The 21,679-nt window shown below is 51.8% G+C and overlaps 4 protein-coding genes; 3 read left to right on the top strand and 1 right to left on the bottom strand.

The window, feature by feature from the left end:
• Positions 1–11,357: 11,357 nt before the first annotated feature.
• CHC_T00000321001 (hypothetical protein) lies at positions 11,358–13,535 on the top strand. XM_005719368.1 is given in 2 exon segments: positions 11,358–12,770; positions 12,771–13,535. The coding sequence occupies 1 exon segment, from the start codon at positions 11,358–11,360 to the stop codon at positions 12,768–12,770; it is 1,413 nt and encodes a 470-aa protein (XP_005719425.1). The 3' UTR covers positions 12,771–13,535.
• A 2,771-nt stretch (positions 13,536–16,306) lies between these two features.
• Positions 16,307–18,038, top strand: CHC_T00000320001 (hypothetical protein). XM_005719367.1 is given in 2 exon segments: positions 16,307–17,791; positions 17,792–18,038. 1 exon segment carries the CDS (start codon positions 16,307–16,309, stop codon positions 17,789–17,791), a length of 1,485 nt encoding a protein of 494 aa, XP_005719424.1. The 3' UTR covers positions 17,792–18,038.
• An 8-nt stretch (positions 18,039–18,046) lies between these two features.
• CHC_T00000319001 (hypothetical protein) lies at positions 18,047–19,045 on the bottom strand. Its single transcript, XM_005719366.1, has one exon. The coding sequence runs from the start codon at positions 19,043–19,045 to the stop codon at positions 18,047–18,049; it is 999 nt and encodes a 332-aa protein (XP_005719423.1).
• A 14-nt stretch (positions 19,046–19,059) lies between these two features.
• CHC_T00000318001 (hypothetical protein) lies at positions 19,060–19,287 on the top strand. The gene has a single exon (XM_005719365.1). It carries the CDS (start codon positions 19,060–19,062, stop codon positions 19,285–19,287), a length of 228 nt encoding a protein of 75 aa, XP_005719422.1.
• The last annotated feature ends 2,392 nt before the right edge of the window (positions 19,288–21,679 follow it).

The raw sequence follows: 21,679 nt of genomic DNA, 5'->3' as shown, positions 1-21,679 counted from the left end.
TTCACGCCTTGCCGCGGAATGCGAGGTGTTGCAGACTGAACAAATGTCTGCGCAACAGCACCAGTCTGTCCAGCAACGCGAAAAAGAGTATCTCGCAATTTCGTGCCGATTGGTCCTCCTTGAGTTTCCAGTAGACCTATTAGGCGACTGCTTTGCATGAGTGCAGTCGTCGGCCCTCGACGCATGGACTCATATTGTTGTAGGGCTTGCGAGAGGTTAGAGTTAAGTGTTCCTATGTCGGCAAGTGCCCGAGCAAGTGTATGCGCGTCCTGAATTGCTTGATTGGCTCCTTGACCCAAGAATGGGGGCATCGCATGAGCTACAAGCCGTAATCAGATGTCAATTGTTAGAAAAATAAGAGTTCTACAGACTCATACAGGAAGGAAGAACCTTGATGTCGCTACCGCCCAGTAGTCAAAGCTACCGTTTTTGCCGGTACTTACCTGAGTCACCGACCAGTGTGCAACATCCCCTTGACCATGACTGCAGTGATTTGTGGTAATAGACTGATGTTTCGATAAATCTAGTGCTCTTCGCAAAAACATCAAATATTACCTGGGGCATGCCGCATTTCTCTAAACGCCTTTCCATATCCTGTTGGACGGAACTCTCTGTACGGTATAAAATATTCTCAGCGCTTCCTTGCTTTGCTCGAAACGAAAACGCAATGGCTTCCGTGAGAGAGCTCTCTAAACCGGCGGCGTAGCGTAAAGCGTATCCCCCGTTGCCAAAGTACTGCTCTAAAAGGTGGGCATTCAGAGAACAGCTTCCAGGAGGGTTTATGGCCCACTGGACCCGTATACCGCTGTATTCGGGTGCCTCTTCGGTCCCTGTCACAAAAGGCCGCACATTTGAACGAATACCATCTGCACCAACCACAAGATCAAAGTTGGCACTTCTTCTACCGTTTGGTAGAACAAAAAAAGGGCTTTCACCATCGGTGTCGACACCGAGCACTTTATACTCTGATCCTCGATGTATCGATACAGCATTTGATCGCACAGACTCATACAAAAGCTCTTGTAAGGTATCTCGCATGACAGACATGAAGGCAGGACGGCCATTTTTGGAAAGGAGATCTTTCTCTGCCGGCATCTTATCAAGCTGCTTTTGGACGTCGACTTGAAAAATGAGGGATTCATTTGTGTCTCTTGCGACAACAGTTTTGGTTTCGTTGCCAATTTTCCAAATGTCGGTGTCGTAGTACTTCGCCAGCACTGCCGCGCCGCCATTGATATTTAGCAATCCTCCTAGGCCGGTATCCAAGGTTTCTCGCGGTTCGAAAATTGAAACGTGTTCGACCCCAGTGCCGGGAGTTTGCAAAAGGCATAACGCTGTTGCAAGTCCTCCGATTCCTGCGCCAGCAACACCAACTGTTCTGGGGGTTTTCGGGGTTTGAAGGCAACATGAAGCACGCTTTCGAACGGAATAGGTGTCTCTAGCGTGGCGTGACGGGATTCGCGCTGGATACAGAAACGCGGAAATTCGATGCAGACGTACGAGTGGCAAATGAAGCTGGGAAAAAGGTGAGACATGAGAGCCTTTCTTTGTCAAAGATAGATTTGGGACTCGTACGCCTGATTTCATCTTGACGGTCTGGTTTCGGTCCTTCAGGTGGTAATACATTGAACCACGACACCGTGAAGTGATTCGTCTGAAAAGTTAGGCCTGAGAGAGTGCGATAAAAGCAGTGGAGTGGAGTACGGTGTGCCTGTGATTGGTATGGGACAAATAGTAGGCTGAATAAGACTCGCGCGTGACGCGAAATTGAAAGCAATTCACTGCAGAACTATCAGTTGTCCTGATGAGAGGCGGCGCCAAGGCGGTATTTCTTAGGCGAAGATTCGACTTGGGTGGTGCAGTTGAGTGAAGTTAGCTTCGTCGTCAGTTTATCCTCGTACGTTGAGGGCTTGATGACGTTACCATTCAGAAACCGTACCAACGGTACTGTATCTGCCGCCGGATTGGGTGAAGATGCAATGAGAGATCATGCTGAGCTCAAATTCTGTACCCTTCGAAGGGTAGACGACTGGGCTGTTGCTCTACAGTGTACAGTAGTACAGTATTGGCTTGAGATTGTAGAATCTGAATAAATCTGAGGATTCTGAAGACTGCACCGGCATTACAGTACACATATGTGCTGTTGTAGTTGGGCCACGTGGTAATAGGCCACGTGTGCGGGCTAAAGCGCCGGCGGCGACAGGCGCTGCCGACGGATATTTTAGGTGTACAATTTTATTGAAATAGCGCCGACCAGAATTGGTCGGCGCACCGGGCGGCAGAGCAGGCTACAACCCCGGGGGACATTGTGCCCTTCCTTCTTCGCCGCGCCACATCCCTCTCTCGCGACTAACGTTCCCCCCTCGTTCGCTCTATCGCTGCGCGACGCGCGGATACTACGAGCCGGCACCAACCGCAACCATAGTTATGGGCCCAGGGTTGAACGAAAAGAAAGACCTGCGCTCGCGCTTAGATCCCCCATTCTTTCAACCGAATGGTGATCTTCAGGATTGGCGCAAGAAGGTCTACCGCTGGGTGGATCTTATCAAGCACTCCGCTTTTTCGGGCCCTGATCGGGTCTACAAGACAATCTTTGCCACACTTGGGCGCGTCTTGTACGACCGCGGCCTTCTGAGCGCTCAACAATCTATCGATGATGAAGCTCAGGCCAAGAAGATCATTGACTGCAAGCAAGAGGACCAGATCGCGGCTGTGACTGACATTGTGGAGTTGATCGCCGTCGATCCTCCCATTGCAGTCGTAATCCGTTTAATCGACTCTTATAACAAGTTCATGACGTGTCGCAGAAAGAAAAATGAAGATCTCTCCGTTTTTGTTTCAAGATTCCGTGGTCTTGCAGCCGAACACCTCATCCATTCAAATGTAACTAGCGGCTCGCAAATCGCCGAGGTGTTGGCAATCACTCTCCTCAATAATGCAAACTTGGAGGAGGGTACGCTTACCAACGCAAAGCTTCAGGTAATTGCCCTTGCGGAAAATCGAGAAAAATGTCACAATAGTGACTCTCAAGACACCGTGCAAGTCCCCCGAAGCTTTTTGAAGGATGTAGAAGACTTGAAGCAGAAGTACCAAGTTTTGGAGGATCTGCATGGTCCGCTCTCCTACAATCAGTCTAAAGGTGCGGACGGGTTGTTGCCGGTCATGAAAAAGTATCGCCGAGGAGCTATTTCAGAGTCTAACAAGTTCGCCGAATGCTTGGAACGCATTGTTATCCCGACGGCAACCAAATCCTCTGACGCCTCAGTCGAGTCAAGGATTCTTTCAAAAAAGCAAGCCTGTCGACTCAATCTTGATGACGCCGTTTCCGTTCTTGGGAACCTCACTCTCACGGCGATCAGCTCTTCTTCGTCGATGAACATGAGAGAAGTAGAATCTCTGGTCCAAGGCAACGTGCAGCAAGCCCTATTTTCAGTTGGATACAGGTCCGATCGCAAAGTGGGTGCTCGAGGTGAAAACAGGCATGCAAAGGACGACAGCAACAAGAAGACGCGTCGTTGAAAGAGAGGTCGAGGGGAAGGTGGACCAAGTGAGAAGTCCCTTCTTCCCCCCAACCTTCGCAGGCAAGTCTGCTTTGACTGCAGCGATGAAGACCACTATGCTGGAGATCTGCGTTGCAAATTTCCCAGCAAATACACCATGACGAAGCGTCGTCCCAATCCGACCCAAATGACTTCTTCCCAGGGACAAAGGCAGCAAAAGAATTTTTTTCGCCCAGGCTCCAGCTCCGGACAAGGAAACAACTAAGCCTTATGTCGGATCGTGGAGCCGTGTCTGACGTCAGAACGGGTCTCGAAGACGTTAACCCGATTCTGGACGTCGGATGTCCACGCAGCGTCGGAGGGATCGAAGCTGCGGCGGCGTTGTGCCTTGCTCTCGGTATCTCCTTCGAGCTGCGACTTTTGGACTGCGACCCTTTCTTCCACGGGTATGGCATGCACTGCAGCGAAGCGGAACTTACCATCGCCATATGGGATATGCCGGTCAAGGATGTCTTCGGACAGGAAGCCAAGATTCCGTTCTATTTGACACCCGGTAACGGCTTCCTGTTACTCGGCAACGAGATCCTTCACCAATCTCGTTTGCTGGGTCCGGAGAACCTTCTCGTAATTTCCGCAGGGGTTCGCGGCACTTCAAGAAGCAGCTAACGCTGCAGACGTACAGCGAACCCGTCTCTTTGGAAGACAAGGACGCCAAGAGAACATACCTCTTCATTGTCCCATCCAAGACGTCAACGTTTAAGGCGTACTTTGCCACGTATCGGACCCTTTTTGTGAAAAAGGGTGATCGATCAGCGTTGAAGAGGGAGAGGTTCTCGGATGGCAGGGTTTCCAAACAATTTGCCGTCCGGCTTCATGGGTTCAGCCATCTACCTTTGCAGGACATGTTGACGCTTTGCAAAAGAGGCGGAGTTCTTACTCCAATTCTGCGGCAAGCCCTGAGCACCGTCGTAAGCAAGTGCACTTCTTGCAAATCTACGGGGAGACCACTGATCTCTCGCAAGTTCTCTTTTAGCAAGATCCTTGCCTACTTCAACAGCAACGTCCAGATCGACTTCATGTACATTGTCGAGCTCTGCAAGAAGCCGATACTCCATCTGGTCGAGGTGCACACCGGATTCTCGGGGACCGCCCTCCTGGACTCCAGGGAGATGGACCTCGCCACGAAGGAGTTCGAGGCACAATGGTGCAACGTCCATGGAGCCCCTGAACTTGTATCAGCAGACCAGGAGTTCAACAACCGGAGGTTCAAAGAGTTCATCGCTTACATTGGCGCCAGATTCGAAGCTCGTCCGTCTCGTCGCCATAATAAGCTCGGGATTGTCGAAAGAAAAAACGCAGTGATTCGTCTAATCGCAGAACGTTTCATCAGAGACGCCGAGTACTTCGCCCAAGAACGAGGAGCCGCTACAGGACGGCATGATGTTGTGTTGCGAGCGACGTTCATAAGCAACATTCTATACGGCAACAAGATGCTGAGCAGCTTCGGGCTATCCAGGGGCTACAGTCCTTCGCTGGGGGGTTTTCCGCAGTCTCGAGTGAGACAGGAGCTGATAGCTGCACACGAAGAGTAAGTGGCCCGTCGTGCGCTTCAGCTCCTAGAGACGACAAGGAATACTCGCACCGTTGATCCATCCCTGCTTCAGAGAAACACTCCAGTATATTACTTCAAGAAAGGCCTGAAGTTCGGGAAATGGGAGAAAGGATATGTTCGAGAACTAGAACCACATTCAGTTTCAATCTCGAGCAAACCTAGCCACAACGGTGTGCCAATCCGGGCAGCCTTCGAGGATGTGCGAGTCGCGCCGAGGTCTTCTCTCCTGCAAGAACTTGACAAAATGAACTATGTTTTTCCACGCTCGTCCTCTATGTAGTATAAACACCCCCAACAGAGAGGGGTGTATACTCAGTTCTTGCGGAGACCCTCGAGAGGGAAAAGACAAGGGAAGACGGACACCCGCTATGGATCCGGAGCACGGGCCCGGGTAGCGTGGTAGAGCGGGATCGGGGCAGGACGCGCGCACGCGCGAGCAGATCGACGCCTCGACGCCCCGGTGCGGTACTGGGTAACGATCCAGTACCGACGGGCGGAGGTGGATCCGGCTCGTGGGCGTGCGTCGCGCGTCCTCTACCCGCACTCGGTGTCGTCTAACGCGCGCGAAGGCGAAGGCGCGCGGTTAAAATAAGCGGGCGTCGGCTCCCCGGCGGTCGGTCGTCGACCAGTCCGTCTTTGTCGCCTTTCGCCGCCGCCGGTCCGCTCCATATTTAATGTACATAATAACATATCATAATAGTACAGTACCGATGTACTGTAGCGACGTACTGTAGCGGTCGGTCGACACTGTAATACTGTCAGCCATCGGGGCTGACAGTACACGTGTGTGCGCGCTCTTCGGTCCCGCGCGTACACGTGTACACGTGCGCCCCTTGTACTTGGGGGTACACGTGGTGGTACTGTAGAGCATCGAGCCCTACAGTACCCGATCCGATTCGGAGTTGATCTAATCTAAAATAAAGCCCCCGGGGAGGGGGTTATGCTACACTCTATAGTGGAAGAAGACGAGTTCACAGGAGTAGACCCGGCTGCACCGCCAGAAGTCCCAAGCGATATTCTCGGAGAAGACTCTCCATTGCCGGAGATGTTCCCGTGGAATGCTGAAGCCGACGAACCGAGGGCAAGAATCAAATTCACACCGGAATACGAGACTGAGGAAGCCATCCAGCCAGCCGTACCTGACTTGGATACAACAGAACTGGAGGACAGAGGAATTTCGGACACTGTGGATGCCTTAGATTTCTTTGAAAAGGAGCACGCTCTGTGGGCTAAACATCCAAATTCCCTAACTCTATTTGCAGGAAACCCCTCACGGCGACGGCGCTCCAGTTTCGAGCAGCCTGCTGTTGATGTTGGAAACTCTTCCCTGTTGTTCTCACACTCTCTCTTTGGAAGGAGAAAGGAAAGAGGAATTTCACACCAGAGCGACATTACCAAAGAGTACAAACCTCCGCAACCCTCGAAGGATGCCGGAAATGTACCGATTATGTTGCCCCCAGACTTTCCCTGCTCCCTCAAGACTTCAGAACAAGAGATCGTACAAAGAGCAAGAGAGGTCCTCGGGGACAAACCTCTGTCAGAACATCAACTCCAATTCGTCCCCCAGTGGGTGATCGATAAGTCCATTGCGAAGGAGAAGGAGAATTACGATGGCGCTTACGAAGAACTCCACATCAGCCGGCTTCCTCCGAATGCAAACTTGATTTCGTCTCATCACTTCTTTCAGTTGAAACACGAAGGTGAGACGGACAAGTTAAAGTTGAAGTGTAGGCTCGTCCCTCATGGCAATCGTGACCGGGATAAGGAAAAAGTCCGCAAGGACTCCGCAACAGCGCAATTTCCGATTATCCGCATCGTGTTGTCAATTGCGGCGATTCTCGGAATGATCCTGGGCTCCATCGATGTCAAAAGTGCGTACATGCAGGGAGGTTGGCTAACTCGCAGTATATACGTGAGGCCACCAAAGGGCTGGACATCCATGCACAAAGGGATTTGGAAGCGCCTGAAGCCAGCCTATGGCATCGTAGAGTCCGGTCGAATTTGGCAGCTAGCAGTCAAACGGTGGATGTCGGGGCAAGGGATTATAGAAGTGCCCGGACTCCCTCAACTGTTCATCAAGCGCCGACTGGACGGAGGAATCCTCCTCGCCATTCGCAAAGTTGTCGACGACTTTCTCATGGCTGGATCCCAGAAGGACATCGACGAATTCCATGAAAGCATGCTGAAACGATTTGAGATTGGTCGTTTCGTCACTGGTCGGGACCTGATATTCAATAGGTTGCACATACATCAAAAAGACGATCGAACAGTTCACATCAGCATGAAGGAATACCTGGGAACGATAAAGCCTCTTGCCGTCACTCGGGAGCGACGCAAACAGTTCGATTCGCCATGTACGGCGACAGAGCTCACAGCCTACCAGGGCCTCGCAGGATCGCTCAACTTCCTGGGGCACGGTATTCTACCTCCAGCTTCTTTCGCAGCCAGTTTCCTGCAGCAAGCTGTTGGACGCCTCAAGGTCTCAAACCTAATTACGGCAAACAAGTTACTGGTGGAAATCAACAAACTCGAAGCAGACATCACATTCCGTTCTCCAAATAATCTCGACGTTACACCCTCGTACCTCGCCTTCTCGGACGCGAGTCACGGGTCGACCTCTTATGGACAGACAGGTTATATTTCGGGTATATACCTCCCAGCGGGGGGTGTGGGGTTGTATCACGTCATAGACTGGTTGAGCTGCAAGCAAACTCGCGTAGCCTTTTCCTCAATCGGCGCCGAGATACTTCCTGCAGCCATGTCTGCTGACCGGGGATGAATGATAGCGGAACGACTGAAAGTGGTGTTTTCTGCAGAGCATCCTCTCCCGTTTGTGCTAACGGTCGACACTCATGGCCTGTTCTCAACGGTGACAACCTTACACGAGAGTAGTGACTATCGTCTTCGTCCCACTGTGGCAAGGATGAGGGACTCATATGAGACCGGAGAGATCAGCGTCATGCAATGGATAGCCGGAAAACGGAACTTCGCAGACGCCCTCACGAAGAGAAATTTGGACATGTTCAAGAAACTGAACGACGTAATGAGGAGTGGATTCTTGAACTCAGAGATATTCAAGTTATCACAAAGGGTCTCCCAAGTTTATTGATCACTCCTCATCATCAAGAATGACCCTTTTCGTTTTCGATTTCTTGTGGGTAAACTTGGATTCATTCCCCTTCTTCTCACTCCTGCGCTCCCGCTTGACGCTATAAGAGATGCGCTTATTCGGCTTCTTCTTCTTACCAGAAGCCACTCTCTTGCCTACCTCTTGAGCGTAGAGGAGCCTCATCTCGGAGATGCCCATGAATTGCGAGTCATCCCCGACGCACACGTCAAAAATCCGGGAACTGACACGAAGAGCAAAGCGCTCAACGCAATCGAAGACAACCTGACGGCCTGCGTCGTATGCAACAACGTGGTCAACCTCCTCATCATCGCGGTTCATTCCAGAAAGCCGGAAGAGGTAGATTCCGGTCCGTTGATAACGCAACCACTCCTCCTCGGTCATGCCCCGGTCTGTAGCATATCCCGCTCCCGGAATTAGACTTAGATTAGATATGTAACTGTAGAGCCCGAGCTCTACAGTACCTCAGTGCGCGCGCACACGTGTACCCCACGTGTACGGGGGCGCGCGCACACACGTGTACTACACGTGTGCTGCCAGCCCCGACGGCTGACAGCACTACAGTGCAGGCCGACCTGCACTACTGTAATGTTATAATAGGTGACTCTGTACATTAAATATGAGCGGACCGCCGGCTAGGGAGGACGAAAAGCACGGACTTGTCAAGGATCCTCCACCTTGGTCCGCCCGCTTACTTTGAGGTACTCCCTTTAGTTACCTTAGAGTAGCACCGCGCGCGGGTTGAGGACGCACGCTACACGCCCACGAGCCGGCTCCGCCTCCGCCCGTCGGTACTGGATCGTCACCCAGTACCGCTCCGGGGCGTCGAGGCGTCGAACCGCTCTTGCGTGCGCACGTCCTCCCCGATCCCGCTCTATCACCGCTACCTCGAGCCCGTGCTCGGTACCGTGGGTGGGCCGTGCTTCTATCTTCCCGCCGATCGGGGTCTTTCCGAACTGTCAGTACTCACCCCCCTCGTCGTTGGGGGTGATTATACTACACGGTCCACTTTAATTTGTCGGAGCCCCAGAACCTTGACGTTGTTCTGCACCCAGGCAGATGCGTCTGCCAGGCTCCGACAAGCCATTACGCCCCGCTGAAGCATGCTGAGGGCGATTTCGGGTCTGTAGAGCATGGATGCCGTTCGCCAAGGCTGCTCGCAAGCATTGGCCGTGACAGGATCTTGCGAATACCGGCAAGCTTGAATGCAGAGAGGCGGCATGCCTTGACGGACCACGATCACGGGGACAGCTTAGAGTGTAAAATCGGTCAGGGTGCTCCGTGCACCAATCGTCGAGTGCGTCGAGAAACGCTGCCTGCCGGCCCGGATTGTAAACAAGTTCCACCGAGCACCCCTGCCGCCCAATCCGCCCAGGAGATATTTCCAAGTCCGACTCAATCCCACTGCCCAGCTCAGCGTCGAGGGTGGAGTCCCCTCCTAGCCGACGCGTTTCAATTGTGTGAAACGCAATGGGCCAGAACGTACACGGTCTCCCTCGAAGAAGGTCGGAGGCGAAGTACCCGGGGTCCGCTCCACCAACGAATCGAGTGTCCCGGCCTGAGCTGAACGCGACGCGGCGAATTTCATACGCCTTCCCTTCCTTACCGACATCCCCACATTTCCTTACCTTGCCACCGCCTTCATCAACTTCCATCACCTTCTTCGATCTCGATTTTCAATACTGGTCTGCGGCACGGAGGTCGTCGGTGAAGCCAAGAAAACGGAGCTGCATCAATCCGAAGCGCGCTGTAGGCCTCGCCGCGACCCAAGCAGACAGGACTGCGACGTTGTCGCTAGGGATGGGGAGCGCTTCGAAGAACGCGCGCGCTCCCACAGTAGTCGTTGTGTCCTTCACGAAAAGGTCCACGGTAGACGCCAATCGTCCGGTGGAGAAGCTCGCGAAGGAGACTCTCCTCCCTCTGCATGTTACAGTGGTGATGCCTCGCTGCGCCTGAGCATTCGTCGCTACCGTCACGGTCGGTACCGTGGCCGTCGGGCTCATATTCAGCTGCCTTCCGGTTGGGTGTTGCTGCACGGGCGCGGCTGCGTGACGATACACCACGAGGCATTGCAATACGCCAAGACAGGAAAGCGCACGAGGAAGATTCGGAGGGGTAATTGCGGAAGGGATTCAAGGAGTTGCGGCTGGGCAGGAAATGGGACGCGGTGTAACTCGGCGTTCGTGCACCTGATGCAGAAAAGGGAGATGGGGATTGATAAGGGTTTGTGTTGGAATACATCGGTGCGGATCACGGGATCAGCGTCGGGAGAGATCTAGATGCACGCCCCCCCGCCGTCGACGGCGCCGAAGTATGCCAACGGGGGGTGTGTAGTTGGGCCACGTGGTAATAGGCCACGTGTACGGGCTAAAGCGCCGGCGGCGACCGGCGCTGCCGACGGATATTTTAGGTGTACAATTTTATTGAAATAGCGCCGACCAGAATTGGTCGGCGCACCGGGCGGCAGAGCAGGCTACGACCCCGGGGGACATTGTGCCCTTCCTTCTTCGCCGCGCCACATCCCTCTCTCGCGACTAACGTTCCCCCCCTCGTTCGCCCTACCGCTGCGCGACGCGCGGATACTACGAGCCGCCACCACCCGCAACCATAGCTGTACCCATGTACAGCTCGTCGGCACCGGCAGCTTGCCGTACAGTAGTGACTTCAACAACCGCAAGTCCTCCACACTGTACTGTATTGTGATGCCGTGCCGTGCTCTAGAGTACATTTACAGTAACCCCGAGATCGCCTTGGCCAATTTACCACTAGTGTGACCATTCGCTTCGGTGGCTTTTCTCCCTCGGAACTTTTCGCTCACTCGGCGAATGCGATACCGGTGCCGTTGGGATAGTCTAGGTGCAAAGTCGCGAAACAGGGAAAGGAACGGTTTCCACCCGCGTTGAGGAAGGCGCCCATATCTCTGCCTCTCGCAATGACTATTAGATCGCATCAGTAAGCGTCGTGTCTTGAACGGCGTTCCTCTCAGCTTTGTGCCAATCCTGCTCATTCCAGTTTCACTGTGGTCCACCGAAAGCTTCATCATCTAATATCATCGACTAACGTCTTCGCTTCGAGTTGTCAAGGCGAAGGCTCATCAATTGCGCATCTCACTCCTGCGATGTCTTCAGCCCAAGCGTTTCTAACGCCAATATCTTCTTCGTTCTCCGGTATGCAGTCTAATTTATACCCTATTTCACGAGTTTTTCGTCACAGTTTGCACACACGAATATCATTTGCTCGAACCCGAACTGCGTCTCCCCGTTGGACCTGTTCCCGCGGTCGCCGAAGACTACACGTTGGCGTGCCGAAAGGTATCGACTTGGGTAATCCGCTTGTGCAACTCACTGCTGAGGAATGCCCGTGGGAGGACTATCTCGTACCTCAACTAGCTGGAAACGCCACGGTGAAGGACCCTTCTCGCTTTGCTGCAGGAAACGATTTTGTTGTTCTTGGCGTGGAGAGTTCCTGCGATGACACCGCTGCTGCAGTGATTAATTCTGATGGCACAATTCTGGGAGAATGCAGAGTCTCACAGGATCAGCTCACAGAGGAGTGGGGCGGTGTTGTGCCTCATGTCGCTCGTGATGCCCACGCTGATGCAATTCAACATGTCATTGAATCATCACTCCGGGACGCTTCCATGCTTCCCAGCGACCTCGACGCTATTGGTGTGACGATGGGACCCGGCCTAGAGGTCTGTTTGCGAGTCGGGTATCGTGCCGCAAGAGCACTTGCACTTAAGCATGACACTGAATTTGTGGCAATCAACCATCTCGAAGCTCATGTTCTTGTTAGTCGAGCAACGAAAACTGCCGAGAATATCCAGTTTCCTTTTTTAACGCTACTGGTATCGGGTGGACATTGTCAATTGCTAATGGCATATGATGTGGCGCAGTATGAGGTACTCGGCGGTACCCTGGATGATGCTTTAGGTGAAGCATACGACAAGACAGCGAGGCTTCTTGGTTTGCAAGTTGGAGGTGGTGGTGGACCAGCTCTAGAAAAGCTTGCTCGGAAAGGGAACCCAAAAGCTATTCCATTTCCCGTACCGATGCACAGAAGGCCAGATTGCAATTTTTCGTTTGCAGGTTTAAAGACCTCGGTTAGAGTTGCAATAGACAAACTAGGAGGAGATGAACAGGTTCAAACGGATCAGTCCCTTATGGCTGATATTGCAGCCAGCTTTCAAGAAACTGCTGTCCGTCACCTTGAACAGCGTGTTACCCGAGCGATGCAGCTTTGTGATGACCGTGGGACGGGTGTAAACACCCTTGTAGTTTCCGGTGGTGTGGCCGCCAACGCAGTTATAAGAACAAGACTAGAATCAGTTTGCGCGACGCAAGGCTGGTCTTGTTCAATTCCCCCGATGAATCTTTGCACGGACAACGGTGTGATGGTGGCATGGGCTGCTGTGGAACGCCTGAGAAGGGGCATTGCAGACGATCATACCAACCTCGACGTGCGGGCACGATGGCCTCTTGCGGGCTTAGGCCAACTCTCAGAGCCACTTCCCGAAGAGGCTAGTCGGTGAGACAGATGGCCCAGAGAGCCCAGAGAATCGAATATAAGGATTTTTATCTATAGACTCAGACATGCGGTGGAGTGCAGTTTTGTTCATGTTCTTAGATGAACGGAAAAAAGCCACCTATGTCAGCTTGGTCAGGCAGTTGAAGAGTACTACTTCATCACTTGTGGGGCGCTTTTCGAAGAGCGTGGATGAGCAGGGCTGCGAAGGGCTGCAAGCAAACTGTCCTCAAACACTGTACGCTAGCGTAGTGCGTACAAGGAAAAAGTCCCTTCTGTGCATATCAAAGAGAAAAGACAACACCTATGGTTAAGTTGGCTGGGATAGTGCAGCATTTTATGAGTCTAGGGTATACCGTCAGTTTCGGGTCATCTATGATTCTTGATATGTACAGCTGATGCAGGGCGTTCAAGAACTTCGAAGTTGCATACAAATTAATGAAGACCATGGCTATCAGCACGAAAAACCATGGGCCATGCGCAGTTCATTCATATTTCACAGGATACATCCAGTGACGACTTGATTGCTTTTATCTGTACAGTTGTTCATTTAGAAATGGGAGCCTCGGTAACTTTGAAACGGCCACACAATGAAGAATGGCATCGTTAGTCTCACTAATGGAAGATCGAATATGCCGTTACCCAAGTACCTCCAAAGAGCTATATTTGTTTTCATTTGTCATAGCGATGTGAGGGAATCTCGGCGTTGCCACTGCAATGCATCGTAAGGAGTTTTATTACAGAGATAAAGGGCACGTGGTTCAGGACAATATGGATGAATAGCTCGTAGAGAATGTAGCTGAGCGAGACATGAGTCACAACCATGAACCGCGTGTGTACTGCATGCATATTGCACGGAGTCAGCGATCGGAATATCAGGGCATACTTATCACGACGACGTCGGAGAGGGGGAATGAAAGGAGTGCGGTGTGGGAACTAGAGCCCAATGTGGGACAACACTACTGTACAATTTGGCGATGAAAACTATTGCACATTCTGATCGAGGGTTGTACGTTGACCAAAAAAAGCTGTGTAAGGCCATTGCTGGGATGACAAAGAGGCGTGCGTGTTTCATGGTGCAAGTGATGTTAAGAAGGACAGAGAGGCCTGCAGGGAGAGATGCAATGCTGCCCTAATGGTTGTGAGTAGATCAGTCAGAGCGGTAGAAGGGGAATGATCATAGAGGTGAGCGTGGGAGGAGGTGGAAAGAAGAGGTACTGATTCTGGGCGGAAAAAGGTGTATCACTGTACCCTTGGCACTGTACATACAGTGGTGTTGCTGTGCAGTAACCCTTGGTACTGTACAGTACTGCAGTGGTATTCTATAACTGACGGTCGTCGGAAGGCAGAAAAGAGCGGAGCCATGACGTGTTTCCTTAAGCGGCCAGCCATGGCTCGGAAGCTGCCTGAGTTGAGAGGCAGATGAGAATCTGATTTCGTGAAAAATGGCAGCGATAGAGGGGAGACAATCAAGAAAGCGTTGTCCGTCGGTGTAAACTTGAGGACAATACGTGGATGCGTGTTTTCCGTGCCATACATCTTTTCCACGCCGCAACACCGTACGTGTGTATGCTTGTACGGCTCAATATTGTGTACATACACAGGATGTCCATATGAAGTGAGGAGAGCACTGGCGGTAAGTGGCTCTCGTGGTACTGAACTGTTGAGGGGTAACTTTACTGAGGTTATGGGAATTGGAATTGGTGAGATATTTTGTGGTTCACGCAGTGTGTGCAAGCAACGGCGTATTAAGAAGGGAAACAGCAGAATAAATATCTGCGTAGAATTGTATGTGGCGCATAATCACCACAGGTTTCAGGTACAGTGCTGTCCATTACGCTGTTTTATAAACAAGGTCAGATCAACGAAGCAACAGGTAATTTACAGGCAGCGTCAATAGTGCAAGCTGTTGGCAGCATTGGGGATTGGTAAAGCCTCTGTACCGAAAGGCATTTCACTTTCCTAAGAATGTGCCGAAAATTGCGAGACTGTGGGGTGGGCACATGTACGCCTGGTACTGGTAAGGGTACAGTACTCCACGCGAGCTCGTGAGACCTGAATCTGGCGCGTGTGAACAACATGTCCCAGGAGAACAAGGTAAAGAGAATGGCAGATCAAGCACTGCGCCAATCCAAACGACACGGAAAAGCCAATGGACACTGGAAACAAGGCGGGGATACTCCTCCTTCCCCTTGCTATGATGTATGTGTGAAAGGATGTTCCGGGGCATTTCTACTGCTCTTGTGGCCACAGATTGGCCTGCAGAGTACAGACGTTCGGGGCTACCTTGGACCAATTAAAACAAGTCTTGTTTGTCTACTGCCGATACAGTACTGTAATTGCCGATGCACGTCGATCATTTGGGGCTGAATTCAAGGTTACTGAGAAGGCATCTCGCGTCGTGCATCGGGCAGTTTTACAGTACACTGTAATAAAACACATCTCCATAAATAAGACAACACGGATCATGGCAACTATGCGACGAGAACCCGCCAGACATGTGGAGCAGCAGCGTGGTGCATGTCCTGTCAGACACAGTTTTATCCACGAGTCTTGTACCTGCGTTCCATTAATTGGCCAATCCCGCACAATGACTGAATTCAATCTACTTTTATCAAATAGTCGACACACACTTGTGACATTCCAATGATTCCATCTTACACTGTGCCTTCATCTGTTCCCATGGTAGCCCCAATACGATGCGGGATAGCCCCTCACCGACGCATCGGTTGTCATTGCAGATTCTTTGTTCACGACCGAGTCGTAGCACCTGTTCCACCGCTCAAAGCCTGTGACCCGTGTCGCGAGGTTGTCTTGCACCGCTTCATTTCTCCCGCTTGGTCTGTCGAACTGCTCTATCTAGCACCAATTTTCCTCCTTTGACACCCTTCCTTCCCGGCCTTTCCCCTTACAATTCATCTCTCAGCGTCTTCTACTCTCTTGCATTGTTTCCACGCCGGTCAAGACGTGGCTTCATACTTCCCGCTTCAAGGAAGTTGCACACACCGCTTCGTCCCAAACAATATCGTCCACACGCTAGGCTTTTGACCAACAGTTGGGCTGCCTTGTTCTCTTTGACTACCCACTCCGCCTTGCCGCCACTCACCATGCCCAATCACACTTCTTAGCGTCTGTCTTCACCTGCCACACGCCCCTATCCACATGCCTACGCAATTCTCTACATTTAGCTCCATTCCTCCGACCTTAAAAGACTGCGCGCGGCACATCCACTTCGCCTGTATTGTCTCGACTTCTCATCTTATAATCTTCCCAGAGCTCTCTTTCTTTTAAAGCCCTGACCTCAAACGATATTCTATCTATCTGCAAAAACCGACCTCCGGACCTAGTGCAAAGGAATTCATTTGATCTCTCTCAATCAAGGCTTATACGGCACATCATCTCCCTGCTCATTCCCGGCCCTTTCCGTGCTCGCGATCCTCTCCTTTATGCTACACTACCAACCTCGCTACTCTTCCGCACCTCTGCTCTTCACATCAAGTTGCTATCAACCTCTCCGCTTCCGCTCAAACTGCTAAGCCTCGTATGTCTTCGCTCATGACAACAACGCGTCATATCGCTCCTGGGGCACCTGTACCGGTGCCGCTCGCACCTGCAGCTCCCGGTCCCGTTCAAGCTGCGGTACCTACGAAACCACACGAGGAGGCCCCGCCGGTTATTGGCGCCAACGACATCATATTCGTCAATGGCCAGGCGTTCAACGGAAGAGGGTACCCAGTATGCGGTGTTGCAAACCAACGAGGTCGATTATGTGGTCGAATCGGAAGCTGTCCGTTTCACTCCAAGAAAAACTCGTCCGCAAAAAGGCCTCGCTCTGGTGTTTCTACGACAGATGCTTCAACGTCTTCTAACTCTACGTCCGGAAAGGCAATGACGGGTACAGAGAACGAAACCGGCAATGGACCTCTGCATACTATCGTGAAGCCTGGTGGACATACTCGCTCTGCGCACCCTGCTATTCGCCAGATGGCAATCCCACCTCGCCGTTCTCGTTTTAAGCGTTCGTGGACAACAGATGAACATAGACGTTTCCTCCAGGCAATGCGGCGCCATGGCAAAGGGAAATGGAAGGAAATTGCTGTAGAGGTTAAGACTCGAAACGCCAATCAATGCCAATCACATGCCCAGAAATATTTTCTGCGACAAGCCAAAAGCGACTCAGAGCGAAAGAAGAAGTCCATTCATGATGTTACTGAAGCAGACATGTCTCAAGAAACTGCTGCCCATGGTGCGACTTCGCTTGTTTGGCCTCCTATGGGCCTTCAAGCCCTTCCGCAAGGAGTGCCAACTTCTGCCACGTCCACCCATCCCGCGGCTGTTTCTCCAGGCGGAGTATCCGTGACTCCGATAGCATCTCGGCCTGCAACGTCTGGAGTTCCGTTGGCCCCCCGATTACCTGCCGAGAAGGTTGAGAACGTGTCCGTGGTTGGGAGGAATGCATCTGCGGCGGGTAATCTGCATCCTCATATAGCGACAGGTGGCAATGGTTTCGGGGTAGGGATGTCTGAGAAATCCACCCACGTTGCAACCTGGGGAGGACCAGCAGTATCCCGGGACGCGAAGTCGAGCGATCCTATGTCGACAATGGTATCAGCGCAAGCAACGCATGGAGCCGCAAATTCTCTAATTTCTCGAAACAGTAGTGGCAGCCCAACAATACCTGTCGTATTCCCAATGACGAGTCTCGGTTTGTCGTACGCACCAATGGTTTCTTCCTTCATGAACACGTCCATGGCCAACCCAGGGAACGCTGCTGTCGTTGCCCCACCTCCACCTTCGAAGACTAGAGTCACGGTTCATGTTAATGGGCGACTTAAAGGTGGAATGGCCCTGATGTTGCCCGAGAGCTTCAGTGAATTTTTCGAGCACTCTCGTTCGAAACTTCAGTTTGAAGGAACATTCGCAAGGGTGTTCACCCGCAGTGGCGGAGAAATCACAAGCACAGATGAAATGTGCCAGGACGATATGTTGTGGTTGTCTACAGGGGAAGATTTCTTAACGCCAAGATAGGAATGATATTCAAAAGCCCCTTGCTAGTCAATTGCCACATTATTGAAGAGATAAATACTGTAGAGATATTGTACAAAACTGTACAGAGAACAAAACCTTAGCTCAGTGAAATCTGAAGGCTTTCATACTGGTCCTTGGCTGGAAGAAGCTTCAGAGAAGTGTTCCCTCCAGTTCCAGCGTGATTTCGCGGCGAATGTAAACAAGCAAACACCAGATGATTTACTTGCAATCGATCTGGAGAAATTTTCCTGTGTTTTATCTTTCAAAACGTCGCTTGACAATATGTGGATTCTTCTTCTTTTTCGACCTGGTTCTATAACCCTTAGTGGGTTTACCCCATTTAGAAACAGATGGTCTTCCTCCGGAAGTTTTACCTTCCCCACCACCATGGGGATGATCGATTGGGTTCATGGCGACACCCCTCACTGTTGGCCTAATGCCCTTCCACCTCATTCGCCCGGCTTTCCCAAAGCTTTGATTCTTGTGCTCCGGGTTTGACACTTCGCCTATCGAAACCATACACTGCAACCTTACAAGTCTTTGTTCCTTGCTCTGAAGCCGTAGCAAAGCAAGCCCGCGACCTTCGTCGCGCTCAAGAACCTGTGCACTGGTACCTGCGGATCGGCACATCTGGGCACCATATCCAGGTCTCAGTTCAATATTGTGGACCTTAGTGCCCACTGGAACAAAGCGGAGGGTCATTGCATTGCCAGTCTTGACGTCGACCCTCGTCGATCGACTGGCGATGACCTCTTGCCCAATCTGCAGCCCTGCTGGGCAGATAATGTAGGCATAGCGGTCAGGCCTGACTTTCTTTGGAACGGCCTTGCACTTTGTCTTGTGTCTTACCAGTGCGATAAGCGCGGATCTGTTTGGATCGTATTCGATTCTCTCCACGATGCCAGGGATTGACTCCCAGGCTGTGCGTTTGAAATCGATTATTCTGTACATTCGCTTGTTTCCGCCACCCTTATGGCGAACCGTTATGCGGCCGGTCGTTCTGGAGCGACCGGCGCGGCGTGGTAACCCGACTGAGAGACGAGGATGAGGGCGACCTTTGTAGAGACCAGACCTGTCGGTCAAAGCGGTATGGCGATTCGATGGAGTCGTTGGTTTTCGCTGAATGACGCGAGGGCGGGTGATGTCATGCGTGATAGTGCGGACGGAAAACGCAAATGGAGAGGCAGAAATTGATCGTGGTCGTGTATGAGCATTTCGAGAAACCCAAGATGTCAAGCGTGATAACACTGACATTAGGGCTGTAGTTAATGCGGAAGCAGTACAAGGGTTTGTTAGACTTCAGCACATGTATGGATTCAGGCGATCACAGCGACCGCGGTGGTGCACTCTTCATGAAGCAATGGATGTCAATCGAGATCGAAAGGATGCCGAAATCAGCGATGCGTACGTGCGGGATAGCCCAACTCCCTGACGCCTTTCCCTCAGTGATCTCACGAAATTCACTCGGTGAAGAGAATGAGTGCTCTCAACGCTGAGGGTGCGAGGGCAGGGTGCGAGTGTCGCAGCTCTATCCACAATTAAGCGCTTTACTGGACCTATCCCATGATCCGTGTTGTGCAAATATGGTGGCCGGAATTTCGGCTCTCGATCCTCACCGCCAAAAGTTTTAATTTTTTTCAATTCACCTTCCCGAGGGCTTCGCAAAAATGTAGGTTTCGATAGTTACACTACAGTACCAAGGGTACTGTACGTCCCTCACGGGACCTGTCTTTATGCGGTACCTACAGCCTGAACGTTTTTCTCCGACTTCTGGGGCGAGATTCGGAGCGGCAATGAGTAGTACACTCTCGAGGCAAGCGTTCAGTAAGGATTTGAGGGGTGAAGAGGAAGTTGTGGAATCTCTGTTATCGTTTTCCAGTACATAACTAAAATCACCAAATTGCCCCTTTTTGCCATTTGAGCCCTTTTGGCACGTATCGGAAAATGTCGAATGGCTTCCAACAGGTTGTTTTTGCCAGCGTCTTTTCGTCGTGGATGGCACATGGACACCCGACTGGCTGTAGCGGACACTTTTTGGCTGCTCGGGATAGTGCCATTCAAAACTTGTGGGGCTCTGCCAAAAAAATTCCCAAATTGCCCCGGCCAGGAAGGGTACCCCTGTACTACAGGGGTACAGCACCCTTCCGCAGGTGGCCGACCTGTGGGCTAAGGTGCCAATAGCGGCCGGCGCCAGCGACGGCTTTACGCCATTTTTCGAGTTTTGACCTCGGGGCTTTGTTTACAAAGCGGGCTTGTTTAGCCTGTCCATCGGACTGCGCAGTCTGAAGAATTCTTAATGCTTTCAGTTGCTGGTACCCTTCGTAGGGTAATCGTAGAGGTTTTCGCGGTAGCGACCGAAGCGACCAGCAATGAGTCATAACACGATGCAAGTACAGTATTTCTATTTTTCGACACTAACACAAGCACAATACGGCACAGTACCAGAGCTGGTACAGCACACACATTGACATCAATGTGTGTGCTACAGTATGTGCAATTCCTGAGTTATATATTCATCTCGATGATAGCAATAATGCTCTTAAGTGGTACAACTTTCTCCGTTATAAGCGCATTGTTGAGTGTTGGGATTACTGTACCATACATACATACAGTAAAGGTGTCATAGGCGTCATACCGGCAACATGTCTCGCTTCTGTGTTCAGTCCTGCCCAAACAGTGGGCAAATATTTATGACATGCTTCTATCGCTGGAACAAATGTACCTATCGGATGTAGCCCGAATCGGGCCTGTGTAGCGCAAAACATGGAGGCGACCGCCGTTTCATCGCCCCGCCAAACAAAGGAGGTGGGATACTTTCCTCAAACCTCACCACATCACACGGTGACTTGCTTGCGATCTCGGTCACCGGTGATGGGAACTGCGCATCGCCAATGCAGAAATCCCCCCATGACCCGCATTTTTTCATCATCTCACTCTCTTCCCTCAGTTTTGCCAACGCAAGTTTTGCCTCCCTATCCCTTTCCTCTTGTTGACAAACCTGCCCCACTATCGAGTAGCCTTCATGGATCTTGAAAGGCGCATCGAATCGAAAAACCATTTGCTCCTTGTCGTCTTCCATCTCCACATTTATATCGGTTCCTGGTTTGGTACTAATCATCACAAAAGGAAGGTCTACTCGGTTTGGGTCCGGCCGAACGTATTCCATGTCGTCACTGACAAGAACGTCAAAGCCCGTCGTAACCCCTGTCGAATCTCGTGATGCATTGCGCGTCACAATTTTTTCTAGATATGCCTCCTGGCTGCTCAACTCAGATATCCTGGCTCGCTTCTCAGCAATGCGTTTGCGCATTCGCTCATTCTCAAGCTTGCAACGTTCGACTGGACCGAGATTGCAAGTATGCACAGTGATCCCAGAGTTATCATCGGTAACATTGCCCTGTTGCCTTGCGCTGACACCACCGGAGCTGCCTGCTGACTGACATTCGCAGGTACCCCTTCCGGTCGCATCTGCCTCCACGTTAGGGATGCGTAGGCCGACGTGCCTCATAAAACCAGCAATGCCTTTCCACTCCACGTCTTTGCCAGATCGGGCGACGAAGCCCATAGAAGCGAGCACGTTGAGAGCGTCGTAGACTCGGCGCCTGATGTTCTTGTCGACCTCTGCAGCTGAGAAGGGTTGACCGTCGTTGCGGAGTCTGTCGAAAGCGTCACGTACAAGTTCGTCGGCTACGGCAGTGTAGGAGGAGGAGGAATGATACTGCTTGAGTTTCGCAACAACAGACATGGTGAACGTTTTGAGTCCGTTGAGCGAGGTCTTCTGAGAGGATTGTGAGGCATTGGAAGTGCGAGAGCGGGTTTTGCGACGAACTCGCGGGGTAGAAAGAGGGACGGAAGTCGACGGGGACGGCTGAGGGAGCAATGGGGCTG

Source organism: Chondrus crispus, genomic scaffold, assembly GCF_000350225.1.
Source record: "Chondrus crispus Stackhouse genomic scaffold, scaffold_494, whole genome shotgun sequence".
Classification (NCBI taxonomy): domain Eukaryota; phylum Rhodophyta; class Florideophyceae; order Gigartinales; family Gigartinaceae; genus Chondrus; species Chondrus crispus.
Note: the sequence above shows the minus strand (reverse complement) of the source record. Positions and strands in the feature narration are given on the sequence as shown.